The 13,588-nt window shown below is 23.8% G+C and overlaps 4 protein-coding genes across 4 annotated transcripts; 3 read left to right on the top strand and 1 right to left on the bottom strand.

Moving 5' to 3' along the window:
• Positions 1 to 1,376: 1,376 nt before the first annotated feature.
• Phum_PHUM569510 (uncharacterized protein) lies at positions 1,377 to 1,808 on the top strand (the record flags this gene model as incomplete). Its single annotated transcript, XM_002432042.1, has 1 exon — positions 1,377 to 1,808. One exon carries the CDS (start codon positions 1,377 to 1,379, stop codon positions 1,806 to 1,808), a length of 432 nt encoding a protein of 143 aa, XP_002432087.1.
• A 205-nt stretch (positions 1,809 to 2,013) lies between these two features.
• Phum_PHUM569500 (U3 small nucleolar ribonucleoprotein IMP4, putative) lies at positions 2,014 to 2,949 on the bottom strand (the record flags this gene model as incomplete). Its single annotated transcript, XM_002432041.1, has 1 exon — positions 2,014 to 2,949. One exon carries the CDS (start codon positions 2,947 to 2,949, stop codon positions 2,014 to 2,016), a length of 936 nt encoding a protein of 311 aa, XP_002432086.1.
• A 143-nt stretch (positions 2,950 to 3,092) lies between these two features.
• On the top strand, positions 3,093 to 4,370 carry Phum_PHUM569490 (platelet-activating factor acetylhydrolase ib, putative; the record flags this gene model as incomplete). Its single annotated transcript, XM_002432040.1, has 5 exons — positions 3,093 to 3,158; positions 3,360 to 3,566; positions 3,709 to 3,831; positions 4,003 to 4,141; positions 4,222 to 4,370. 5 exons carry the CDS (start codon positions 3,093 to 3,095, stop codon positions 4,368 to 4,370), a joined length of 684 nt encoding a protein of 227 aa, XP_002432085.1.
• Positions 4,371 to 7,377: 3,007 nt separating this feature from the next.
• On the top strand, positions 7,378 to 9,372 carry Phum_PHUM569480 (carboxypeptidase N subunit 2 precursor, putative; the record flags this gene model as incomplete). Its single annotated transcript, XM_002432039.1, has 6 exons — positions 7,378 to 7,764; positions 7,877 to 8,071; positions 8,270 to 8,460; positions 8,565 to 8,766; positions 8,845 to 9,026; positions 9,099 to 9,372. 6 exons carry the CDS (start codon positions 7,378 to 7,380, stop codon positions 9,370 to 9,372), a joined length of 1,431 nt encoding a protein of 476 aa, XP_002432084.1.
• Between the last annotated feature and the right edge of the window lie 4,216 nt (positions 9,373 to 13,588).

Below are 13,588 nucleotides of genomic sequence, written 5' to 3'. Positions count from 1 at the left end.
AAAAAACAAGTTTTAAAGTCTTTAATTAAAAGCAAATCAAGAAGCATCAAAATATATGTACATGTACATATATATAATGTTGTAATTATTTAAATAAAAATTTGCATTAAAAAAACAAAAAAATTCATTAAATCAAGTTTCCGGTAAATAAATTTTTAATTAAATATAAAAAAAAAAAAGATTGTTCATCTATTAATGTCACAACATTTTGCCCCATTATGTTACATATTTTAATTCCCATCAATTTTTTTTTTTTTTTTTTTTTTTTTTTCTAATTTGATAAATTATAAAAAAATTTCAATTCATTCTCATTTATAAAATTGGTTACAAAAAAAAAAAGTAAAAAAGTAAAAGAGAGTTTTTTTAAGATAATAAGATTCAATGGTGATCTTTTCAGTTAAAAGTTATCATAAAAAAAAAAAAAAAAAAACAAAAGCAACATTACCTTTCTCACGATTTGTTATAATTTATAAATAAGATATTTAATGAAACATTATTAAATAAATAAATAATAGAAAATATTCTTTTTTTATAAACCGACTGTTACAACGATAAAATTGATAAAAGAAACACTTAACCAAGTCAATAACGCCAAAAGATTTACAAAAATATTTATAAATAATAATAATAATAATAAAAACTCTCTCAAACGTTTAAATAAAAAATAATTTTCAAAATGTAAAAATAATTTATTTGTTATAATTGAAACTCAATGCACTCTTTTCAACAAAAAATTATTATTATAAATTACCTGACAGCTAGTAAACAAAGAGTCAAACTTGACTGGCAGGTTTTAAAATGTCACTCATCGTCAAAAATGGCGTCGGCCCTCCCTATTTCCACACATTAGTGGTCGCGCTTCAAAACCAATTATTATGTTTTCACTTTCAATCATTCAGTTTATCAATCGTTTAAATAATAACAAATCATTTTTTTTTACAATAAATTATATATAAATAATAGGCGAAGTTATTTTTTCAAAGTCATAAAATTGTTTTACCGCGTTATTTAAGCAAAATAGATATTTAAAATTGATAATAACTTTAATAAGAACCTTACGATTTCACGATTTTCAATTAAAATTTTTACATTTATTTAAATTGTCAACACAATAAAATAATTTTGATGATGTTTTTTTAACAACTAACGCTTTTCGATTAATAATATTAACACTTGTGTAATTATAAATAGATAATTCATTCACCGACCACGAGTAGAATACGTATAAGTTCCCTTTTGGTTTTCACTGGACTTATTTCATAATTTAACCGCTAGGGTGCAGAATGTATCAGAAGGAGATGTGAGAACATTATTTTTTCGGGGCCCTAAAATGCAGTAAATTCAGAAAAATATTTTTTGAATCTTTCGAAAGAAAAATGGCTTCATTTCGAAAATTGTCACGATTTTATTATTTAACTAATTCATTGCGATGTTTTTCTTCTACTGTTCAGGGATCAGCGACAGGTGAAGTTTTAAACAATGTAGAGAACAAGGATCAAAATAATCCTGTACAAATGAAAAATCCATATGAAAAAGAGAAGCCCAAGTGTATTCTATGTAAATATAATATTACACCGGACTTTAGAAATGTCAGACTATTATCACAATTTATATCAAGGCACACTGGTAAAGTCTATGGAAGACACATAACTGGACTGTGTGAACATAAACAGAAACAAGTTGAAAAAGAAATAATTAAAGCTCGTTGTTGTTGGTTAATGTTTAGCAAAATAAAGAATCCAAAGTTTTTTGGTGATCCTTCATTGTACAATGTAAATAATCCGTTAAGACCTCATAATTACTTTTAATATAAAAACTTTATTACTAAAATATCAGTTGAATGTTGTATTGATGCACAATCATGTATTGTTTTTTACAATTTAATGTGTTTTATAAGTAAAATAATTGTCAAAATATTGAGTAGAGTTTGTAATAGTAGGTTAACAAAGGATAATAAATAAAAATAAAAGTTACTTAATATTTAAAAATTTTTTATTATATAAAATTTTTTAATTATATAAAGTCATCATCTTGTTCCCAACCATCTTTATCTGACAAAAATCTTCGTTTCATGGATGTGTTCATGTATGGTCGCAAAACCCATTCTGTGGATGCAGCATCCAAGGCATCAATGGTTCCAAGTTTAATTTCATAAAGTTTAAGTTGAAATCTAGGTCCAACTTCTGTAATTTCTATATCTTTATTTACTTTTTTATAAACATGATGTCTAAACGAAATATAATCATCATGATTAGCAAATGTCATTATTCTTTTACTATCTTCCTTAGGAACAGGAAATAAATATTTAAGAATATTTGTCACTCTTTCTCCTAATTTTGTAGTAAAATTGTGGAATATTAAATGAGGAAATTGTTCAGACATTGTTTCAATTTCAGGTATATCATGCCTCATGACAACATCAGACATTGAAAAATATGCTGTGGGACCATAAGGTAAATGACAAATAGTTAATCCATCTGGCTTTCCTCTATTTTCATGTAATATAATAAAATCGGTAACTTCATTAGCTCTACAAGCATGAATAATTTGTTTCATTTCGTAATTACCACGATTTATTCTTTGGGAATTTGGAAAAATCAACTTCATTTCTTTAGCAAACATTTTCAATCTAGAAGATGGATCCCTTGACGTTGTTATTACGATTTTTGGATCCTTTACACCGGCCCATCTATACTCATCATCCTGATGTGTCCCATCCGTTCCTCCTTCTTCAGTTCCTTCAATAACGGACTTTTTTGGCCCTCCATCTTCCCATTCTATCTTATTTTGTAAATTGAGCGCTTCTTTTCGCAATTCAGTCGGTATTAACACATTATTAGTTAAACTATGTTTAATTTTTTCTTTTTTTTCTAAAATCTTTTTCTTTTTTTCTTCAAGTGATTTTCTAAATAAATATTCTCTTCTAAGTCGAGCTTGCCTTCGAAGCATGGTTTTATTATTATAACTATACTGTGTCGTCCATTATAAGTAGAGTTAGGGCTGCCAACCTTATTTTTTTTTTAGAGTGATTTAAGTTTACTGCCATTTTGAAAAAAACAAATGTTTTTTATTATTTCTCATTAGTTTTAAAAATGAATCCTTGCATCAATCCCATTCCAGTGTCAGATCCACATGGAGAAGACAGGTGGTTAAAACAGGTAAATTAAAATCAATTCAAACAATTATTTATAATTTTTTTAAACGTGTTTTATCACGTTAATTGTGAAATTTTTACGATAAACAGGTATTTTTACTGTACTATCAGATACCGGCTTGTATCTTGAATATTTTTATCTATCGATAAGACAATAATTTTATTATTATTGAAATGTAAAATTATTTTGTTGTAACATTTTCAGCATGAAAAATTTATTAGAGAATCTCAAGATAAAGAATCAGAAGTTATATTTATAGGAGACTCCTTAATTCAGTATTTGCAACTTACATCTGTTTGGATGAAATGGTTTGTTCCTATGCATTCTTTAAATTTTGGAATCGGAGGAGATTGCACTCAACATGTACTATGGAGGGTGTTAAATGGAGAATTTGATTATTGTAAACCAAAGGTTATTTTTTGAATCAATAATTTTAATTAATTTTTTTTTAAAGTAAAATATATTAAAATGATATATATATATATATATATATATATATTTAATGTATTCACTTATACAAATCTTTTATTATTTATAAATAATTATTTTTTAGGTAATTGTAGTTTTAGTAGGAACAAATAATCATGGAAATACTCCTCAAGAAATATCGGAAGGAATTTTAGAAATTGCATTGAAAGTTAGAGAAAAACAACCTGATTCTTACATAGTTCTTTTGGTAAGATATGGCTTTAAACTTTTTTCTATAATATAAATATATTTATTCTAAATAAATCAATATCTTATTAATTAAATTTTAGCACAAAGCAATTAAAAAAAATTATTATTTTGGTTATAAAGGCTCGGTTTATTACAAATTTTCCACATCTTATCTTAAATTTATTTTTAGGAGCTTTTACCTCGTGGTAAACATCCGAATTCGAATAGAGTCAGAAATGAAGAAGTTAACCAAATAATTAGGAATTGTGGAAAATTAATATCAAAATGTGAAATATTAAATCTTGGCAAAGATTTAGTTCAAGCTAATGGTAAAAAAAAAAAAAAAAATTATTAATTTTATAAAAAAATAGATTTCGTTCGTTTCACTCGAGGAAATTTTCATTCATAGGTGAAATTGATGACAGGGATATGTTTGATTACCTTCATTTAACAGCAGCAGGGTATGAAAAAGTTTTTGAACCTCTTTATGAATTGCTAACACAACTACTTGCTGAAGGAGAACCAGAACCGGATCTGGATAAAATATTGCAGGACTGAATTCTTTTTTTTTTTTTTTTTTTTTTTATGGCAAAATTAAAAATTGGCTTAGTTGCTTACAATCATAAATCAATTAAGCACCACTAATTATTATTATTATTAAAATTAAAGCTAAAATTTCATGTGATTTATTTATATATATATATATATATTCATGCTTATTGCATGGTTTTGCATTTTTTGATAATTTTTTTTGTGTAATTTAAACATATTTAAATTATATTATAGGTCACAATTGAAACTTATTGTAATTTTTGATTTTTTTTTTTTTACTTTTTTATTTTTTTAAAAAAAAATGATTAGCAATTCATTATTATTATTATTATTATTATATTTATCAAGTCAATTATTTCATTATTCAGGAATATTGCAATAAAAAAAAAAAAAAAATATTTTTTAATATTTTTATTTAAATGTAAGAAGTTATTCAATTAAAAGTATAATAATAAATATTTATGGATATTATGAAGAATAATGATGATGAAATACTTAAATTTTATTTTAATGTAGAAAGGAAAAAAAATAATTAATAATTTAATGCAAGCTTTATGTATTAGACTTTTATATTTATTAATAAATTTATCAATATTTTTGCAAATCCATTAAAAAAATATTTAATGTGTTTAAAATGCTTCAATTTTCTAAATAAAAAAAATATTCTTATTTTTTTGTCTGCTTATAATAATTTTATGTTTAATCCTTATTTAAAAGAAAATTAGTGGAAAATTTGGTGAAATGTTAAAAGCATGTCACAATTTTTATTAATTTTAAATGAATTACATGATCCTCTTTCTTATTAAAATAATATTTTATGTTAAATAACAATCTTTTTGTCAATGTGTTTGCAATTCAAAAGAAAATACCCAGCCATAATATTTTCTTTATCGAATATAGAATATGGTATTAGATTATCGACATGACAAATTTATTTAAAATAATTTCGTTTCGATAATATCGGGGATTTTATCGATAAAAATCGTTCGCTTTAATATTATATAAAAATAATATTCGAGTTAAATCCCAAAAATAATAAATTTTAAACCGAGTTTATAATATTAAAACAAACAAAATTTTTCCTATAATAAATTAGGTTAGATAAATAATTCGGTTAAATATCGAAAATTTATTATCGATGAATACACGAAAAAAAAATGGTTTTTTAAATGTAAATTTTTACCTATTTAGTTTTCTATCGAAATCCCGTAATATTTTTTGATTTTTTTTTCCCGTTATTGTAGAAATACTAAACTATTTATTATAAGTAAAAAATGAACTTATTAATAAATTCAAATCGTAAATCATAAACTAATTACGTAAACAAATTTGAAATTTTGATTTTTCGGGGCCTTATTAAAAAAATACGTTAGTCTCCAGTTTGAATTTTGAGAGTTCTGACAAATAATTAGTGCAAAATTATTCGAATGATGATTTTATTTGAAAATGTTGCAAATTATTTTTTAATATTTTACAATATCAATAACAAATAAGTATTAAAATTTATTAATAATTAATAAAATTTACTTTTAGAAAGATAAAACTTAAATTTAACACACATAATGAGGAATGGAATGAAACGAACTTTTTACCATAGCGTTTAATTTTTGAAAAAATGAAATTTACAGACGTTAAAATCCACGAAAAACTTTCCGTTTATAAAAAATCTTTTGTAAGTTTACTACTACTTGCTAGTACAAACTCTTATTATTAATGTATATTTTTTAATAGTTAATTTCATAATCGACATTTTGAATCGTGAGACGACGACGCCATTAGTTAAAATACATTTTTAATTACAGGATATATAATATTTGAAATAATATTCATGACAATATGCTGCTAAGGGTTTAAAATTGACGATGAACATAAAGATATGATTAGGTGTTCCTATCTATATTTACTTTTGGATAAGTCAAATCTTTAAACGTTTACAGTGTCGGAGTAAATACTTTTTTTTTTTTTTTTAAAGAAAAATCTATATCGTGTGAGTATTTCTTTTTTTCAAATTATTTTTGACAAGATTTGAAACCGAACAAAAGAAAAAATGACTCTAAAAATATTATTTAACTTTAAATAGTATTTAATTTAAACGTTCAGTCACAATTTTGCATAATCATTTAATTATACATTGAAAAAACTACAAATTCTTATTAATTTGTAACGTTTTTTTTTTTTACAACATAATTATTTTTTACAATAATGTTTTTTTCTCTTTAAATTACTTTTTTTTAGGTTTTAAAGAAGATGAGGAAAAAAAATTATTATCGTTTATGCAACCGCAGACCCAAGCCGTTGTTGTTGTTGTTGTCGATTCATCACTGATATTTATCTAAATATCTGATTCAATGTAACAAATGAAAAACTTTTTTTTTTTTTTTTTTCTCTCTTAAAATAATTATTATTTTTAAATTTTATTTTATTTTTTTTTTAAATAAAAATTTGTTTTCATTTTATGACGCAGTAAGTAAATAAATTGAAATTTATTTAATTAAATAATAAAATAACTATTTTAATTAAGTGTAGTTTTTTTTTAGTTTGAATGTGGTTTTTTATTTAAACATTTATTCATAAAGGAAGTAAAATTATTGTTTTGAAAAGTGAACAATTTAACTTTAAATTTGTACTTTAAATTTTTTTTTCAGATAATGTGAGTAAATTAAATAAAAAAAATATATTTGATGAAATTTTCTAATGTTGAATGAATCGGAGTTTAATAAATAAGAAAAAAATGTTCAATCTAACAAAAAAGTTTTTATTTTAATCGCAAAGAATTATCACAAAAAAAAAAAAAATTTAAACATTTTTTTCAATTTAATTTTTTTTAAATAAAATATTGATAACATGCTTACATATATTTTAAGTATTATTTATTTAAAAAAGAAGCAATAAATGATAATAATCATGTTATTATTAAATTTTTATATTTCTTTTGTTTTGGGAGAGGGGGAAGATTGTAAAAAAATTTTTTATTCAAGTTTAAATTTATTAAATTTATTTTTGTTTTCAGACGATGAACTTCTTCATACTACAAAACTTTCTATTCATTATATCAATATCGATAAAAATATTCGGACAAAACGTTGAAAATATTTGTCACGTTTGTTTTTGCACGGAATTGGAATTGAATTGTCGTAATTTACAACTTCATAAAAATTTTCAATTTGATTCGTGGAAAAATTTGTCCAATTCAAAATTTTTAGAATGTTATTTCGACAATAATCATATTGGTCATTTGACGGCTTTCCCGCCGTCTCTTCCTTTCGTTAAATTAAGTTATAAAAACAATCGACTCATTAAAATCGACGATGGAGCTTTTAAAGCTTTGACAAAGTTGGAAGAATTAGATCTGAGCATGAACGAGCTCACATCCATTAATTTACTTCCATCCGTTTTTGAGGTAAAATTTTTTTTTTATTCAACATATATATACTCTTGAATAAATTTTCTCTCTCTTTTTAAAAATGACATTAATAATAATAATGAAGTTGCTGTTTTTTTTTTTTTTTTAGGGTCCTTACGATGTCGGATTATACGAACCGTTAAAATTAAAAATATTAGATTTATCTTCGAACGAACTTCACACGTTACATCAGGATTTATTTGAACATTTGCCACATCTTGTCCGATTATATTTGAAACAAAATCCATTTAAAATATTAGATAAGCCTACCGTTATTGCAATTTCAAGTCTACCAAATTTAGAAGTAAATTATTAATTGATATGATAACTCTCACGATAATCAAACTTTATATATATTATTTATTAAACCGTGAGAAAAAGAACGGAATCCATTTTTTCAAACTATTTTTAATAATCGTGTCGCACACAGTATCGAATGAAAAAAAAAATTAATTAATAACTTTTAATTATTATTATTATTATTTTTTTTTTTAATTTTTAGGTTTTAGATTTATCGTTTACGAAAATTAAAGAATTACCCGGTGGTTTTTTACACACTCCGAGAAAATTACAAGAATTAGTTTTAAAAGGAAATTTATTTTCACAAGTTCCTTTCGAAGCTCTGACCGAAAGCCACGATTTAAAAATATTAAATTTAAATAAGAATCCAATTAAAATTTTATCCGGTGAAAAGTAAGTCTCAAACTTTCAGAAAACACTCCAGTTTTTTTTTTTTTTTTTTTTTTTCATTTAATTCCATCAATGACGTTTAAATATTTTTTTTTTTTTTTTTTTAGGTCGTTTCCGGAAATGCCGTCACTCAAACAACTTCACATATCATTTATGTCAAATTTAACAAGAATAGAAGAAGGAGCTTTGAGCGGATTAACTGGTTTGGATTATATTTATTGTAGAATGAATGAAAATCTTGCATATATTTCACCCAAAATATTTACGAAAAGTAATTCGACTGTGGAAAAATGGCCGAATTTAGTTAAAGTTAGCAAAATTTTTATTTTATTAAATTTAAAACGTTTGTAACGGTTTTTTTTTTGTAAATTTTTTTTTTTTTTTTAGCTGGATATAAGCGATAATGCATTGAGATACATTGATCACGATTTATTTAAACCGATTTGGAATAATATTAAACACATAAATATAATGGGAAATCCATTAGTGTGCGATTGTGAAAATCAATGGATGGTTAACGAATTGGTACCTTTGTTAAAAAATTTATCGAGTCCAGTTGAAGGATTAGAGTGAGTTATTTAATTTTTTTTACTTTTAAATTAAACAAATACGTGTTGATTACTATGGATTTTTTTTATCAGGTGTGCAGAACCGTCTGCTATGAAAGGTCAAAGATTTGTTAATCTCCATGCAAAAAATTATTCAATGAGATGTTTAGATATTTATGGAAATCATCCGGAAAACGATGGCCCCATTTTAATTAGTATATTTATTATTGTGATATTAGGATTGGTGACTTTGATGGGTCTCGTCGTTTGGATAAAAAATAATAATATTTGTAGGCAAGGAGGTCGCGTGAATTATCACAGAGCATTTTATCGTCCAACAAGACAGGATGATTTGGAAAAATTTTAAATCGCAAAGACTCCATTTTGTTTTATAAATTCAATTACATAAAATTAAAAAATTTTAATTCGATCAAAATGTAACAAAACAATTTTTTCACTTAATAATAAATTATTTATATTTAAATTTAAAAACGTATTGAAAAAAAAAAAAAAGAATTGATACGGTACTGATTTCGTTGACACGCACGCACGCACGCACACGCACACATGTATTGGAAGTAATTTGTCAGATGAATTGATTGGGATTCGGGATTTTATTAAGTTATCCTTCATCCAAGGATTTTTACTTTTATTCTTCTTCATATAGCGGTTTCAATTTTCACGGAAAGGGTTTTCGAAAAAAAAAAAAAAAGGGAGGGGGATTCAATAAGTCAAAGGAGTTTATTTATTTTTTATTTATAAAAATTTTATCGTTTTCACACGCACACACACACACACACACACAAAGGAAAAAATCAAAGGAAAAAATCACTTTTCCCTTTTTTTTGTGTTTAAAATAATTCGCTCTGTAATTACTACAAGAATATATTTGTTAAAATCATTTATGTTATATAATTTATTATTATTATTATTATTATTATTATTATTATTATTATTATTATTATTATTATTATTATTATTAATATACTTATTGTAAATTGATATTATGTAAAAAAAATTATCTATTATTTTTCGTACAATTTTTTAAATAACATAAAACGTTTATTAAATTCGACGGTTTTATTTTAATAAAAAAAAAATATTTTTAATTATCGAAAAATACATAATAATAATAATAATAATAATAATAATAATAATAATTGACGACGGGAAAAAAAAAAAAATTAAGTAAATTAAATTTATTTGCGTCGGTTCATTTTATGTATAAAAAAAATTTATTTTATTGTTTGTTTTATTAAAGAGTACGTAAGGCAGTAAATCGTGACAAAGAAAACGAACGGAAATAATAAAGAAGTAAAAAAAAAAAATTTAATAATATTAATAATAATAATAATAATAATAATAAATTGTTTACACGTGTCCTTAAATTTACTTTCATATTGCCATTGAATTTTTTTTTTTTTTTTTTAAATCGTTAATAATTGTAACATTTTTTTAAAATGTAATCAAATTTATTGTGAAAATTGAAGGTGACGTATCGGTAATTAATGTATAAAGAAAAAAATAATAATAATAATGATAATAATCGGGAGAAATAAAAGAAAATGTATTTTGTATAGATAGGATAAAAACGGGAATGGGAAAGGAGGGAGAGAGAGAGAGAGAGGGAGGGAGGGAAAAATCGGACAAATACCTTAATTAAAAGCACGCGTGTTCAATAACATAGCACGAGTTATTTCTCTGAATTCATCTCTGAATTCAACAAAAAGAGTATGAGTCCCGTTTTTTTCTCTCTCACTCACTCTCTCTCTCTCTCTCTCTCTTTTTTTTTTCAACATGTATTTATATAAACATAAACAAAGAAAGAGTGAGTGAGAGTGAGAAGGGGGATGAAAAAAACATGTTTCTCTCGATAATAATTTTTGTATAAAAAAAAATTATTAGGGTTGATAAATATGTTTATATGAATGCAACCTGTTATTACCCTGATGACGTCATTAATAAATGACGATTTTCACGGTAATAATTTTTGTTAAAACGTTCGTTTAAAATTAAATTATTCGTCGTCGATGAAAAACATTTAAACAATATCTCCCTATACTCCCCCCACCAATTTTTTTTTTTTTTTGGGGGGTGTAAGGGGATATTGCGAGTTTAGAATGTGAAAAAAAAACGAATTTGTTGTTGTTGTTTAAACAAACATTGAATTCGTTTTTTTTTTTGTTTTTAAAGATAATAATAATATTAATAATTAATTAAAACAGTTTTCTTTTCCTTTTTTTTTTTTAATCAATCTAACTAATTTACGTTAAAGATCAAATATGGCGATGAGAAATGAGGATGGGAATAAAAAAAAAAAAAAAAAATGGAGAAAATCTTTTTTTTTTTTTTTCGGCGATAATAATAGAAAATCGTCAATTAATTACTCTTGGGGCTAATTAAGAACGAGACGATTCGTAATATCTGACATTTCTCAGGTTACAACGACGGGGGGAGGTGGGAAGGGGGAGGGGGTAATTTAACAAAAACACTTTTTTTTTCATCTTGCCCCCTTTTTTGTTATTTTACAATAATAATAATAATAATCTAAGAGCGTTTTTTAAAGAAACCAATGTTGTTATTGTTTCACATGTTTTTTTATATAGGGGTTGGCCCCCCCTTATGTAGATTATTGAAAAGATTGACAGTTTTTTTTTTTTTTAAAAACACTTTATCCTCCTTTTTCTCTCTCTCTATCTCTCTTTTCTCCTTATTATTAAACCTTTTTTCCTCATCGTCGTGAATTTTTTTTTTTTTTTTTTTTAGTAAACGTATTAAAAACATTTATAATTTTTTTTCCTTTTTTTTTTTTTTTTTGTTAATAAGCTGTCATTTTATTTTATCCTTTGAATAAGGAAAAAGGAAAAGGAAACTAATAAAATTTAATGATAATAATAATAATGTAAAGTATAATAATAAGAAAATCAATTTATTATTTTCTCAAATTTTTTTTTTTGCCGTTTTATACAAAAATAATTTAAAGCAATTACAGTGTCTTTTTAATTTGAGAAAAAAATAAAATTGAATCCCCCACCTTTTCCCCTTCTCCCTCTTCCTCCTTCCTTCTCCCTCCCCCTCCCCACACGCTTTTCCCGACACAAATTTTACATGTAATTCTGTTATAAAGGTTTTGTATTAAATGTAAAGTGGTGGGCGTTTTTTTTTTTTTAACGTTAAATTAATTCTAATTACGACGGGGATTCGACATTTTTATTTTTGTCGTACAAACGAACAAACGAACGAACGTACGTACGAAAATTATTTATAAATAATTAAATTATTTACAATGAACGTAGCGATAGAAATTTTTAGACAAATGTTCATTGGAAATATTTTTTTGGAAAGAGACACGATAAATTTTCTCAAAAAAAAAAAAAAAAAAAATTAAAAATGTATCGTGGGATTAATTTTCTAATGTCAAACCTCGGATTGTATAACAATCCAGCCATATTGTGGCATTTTAATGGCATTTTACCTGTACAATGAATCCCCCCAAAAAAAAAAAAAAAAAAAAAATATTTACCTTAAAAAAAAAAAAAAGGAAATTTTACTTTTATATAAATAATGTGACCGCACATAAATATCAAATTCTCGCGTTAAATTAATAGAGTTGATAAATTTGTCGTGTCAATAGATTATTTATAATTATTATCGTTTATAATATCTTTACAACTAAAATTTCACATCGGTTTTTCTCTCTCTCTTTCTCTTTCTCTTTCTCTCTCCCTCCCCTCTCTCTCTCTCTTTTTTTTATAAACAATTTAACGACGATAACAACAACAAAATTTATTAATTATTTATTATAAAATTGCTTAAATAATGAAAAAAAAAAATCTGACATCAAAATTAAGCATTTTTTCTTTTTTGCTGCCTTAATTAAAAACGATGGAGCGTGATGATTATTAATAATAATAATAATAATAATAATAATAATAATACTTTTATTACGTCATCATCTTTCTTAAGTGGGAAAATAATTTTTTATTGACCTTTTTTTTTTTTTTTAATTAAAAATTTTTTTAAAAAAATGTATTGTTCAGGTTTTAAACGTCGCTTTTCATAATTAAACATTTAATTTATGAATGAATAAAAAAAAAATTAAATTATTCGAACCTTTGATATCAAATTAATAATAATAATAATAATAATAATAATAATAATAATAATAATAATAATAATTAATTATAATGTAATAGTATTATTATTAATATTATCATTGTTTTGATTTGTGAAACGCACAAAAATTATTATTATTATAAAATGAGTAATTTTAAGTTAAAAAAAAAAAATTTTGGGGGTCCTTTTAAGAATAATAATAATAATAATAATAATAATATGTTTTAATTTTAAAAGCTAGCGTTATTTTCATCTCTCTCTCTCTCTCTCTCTCTCTCTCTCTTTCTCTCTCTCTCTCTCTCTTCAATTAATTATAAAGACGGTAATAATAATAATAATAATTTATTAAAAGCTTATTCGATTTTTTTTTTTTTAAATTAAAAATACATAAGCGAATCAATTAATTATCCTTTTTTTTTTTAAAAAGGAAATTGTTTCCGTTTCCTTTAAACCTTTTTTTTTTATGT

Source organism: Pediculus humanus, genomic scaffold, assembly GCF_000006295.1.
Source record: "Pediculus humanus corporis 1103172108302 genomic scaffold, whole genome shotgun sequence".
NCBI lineage: Eukaryota > Metazoa > Arthropoda > Insecta > Psocodea > Pediculidae > Pediculus > Pediculus humanus.
This window is presented reverse-complemented; position numbering and strand designations above follow the sequence as displayed.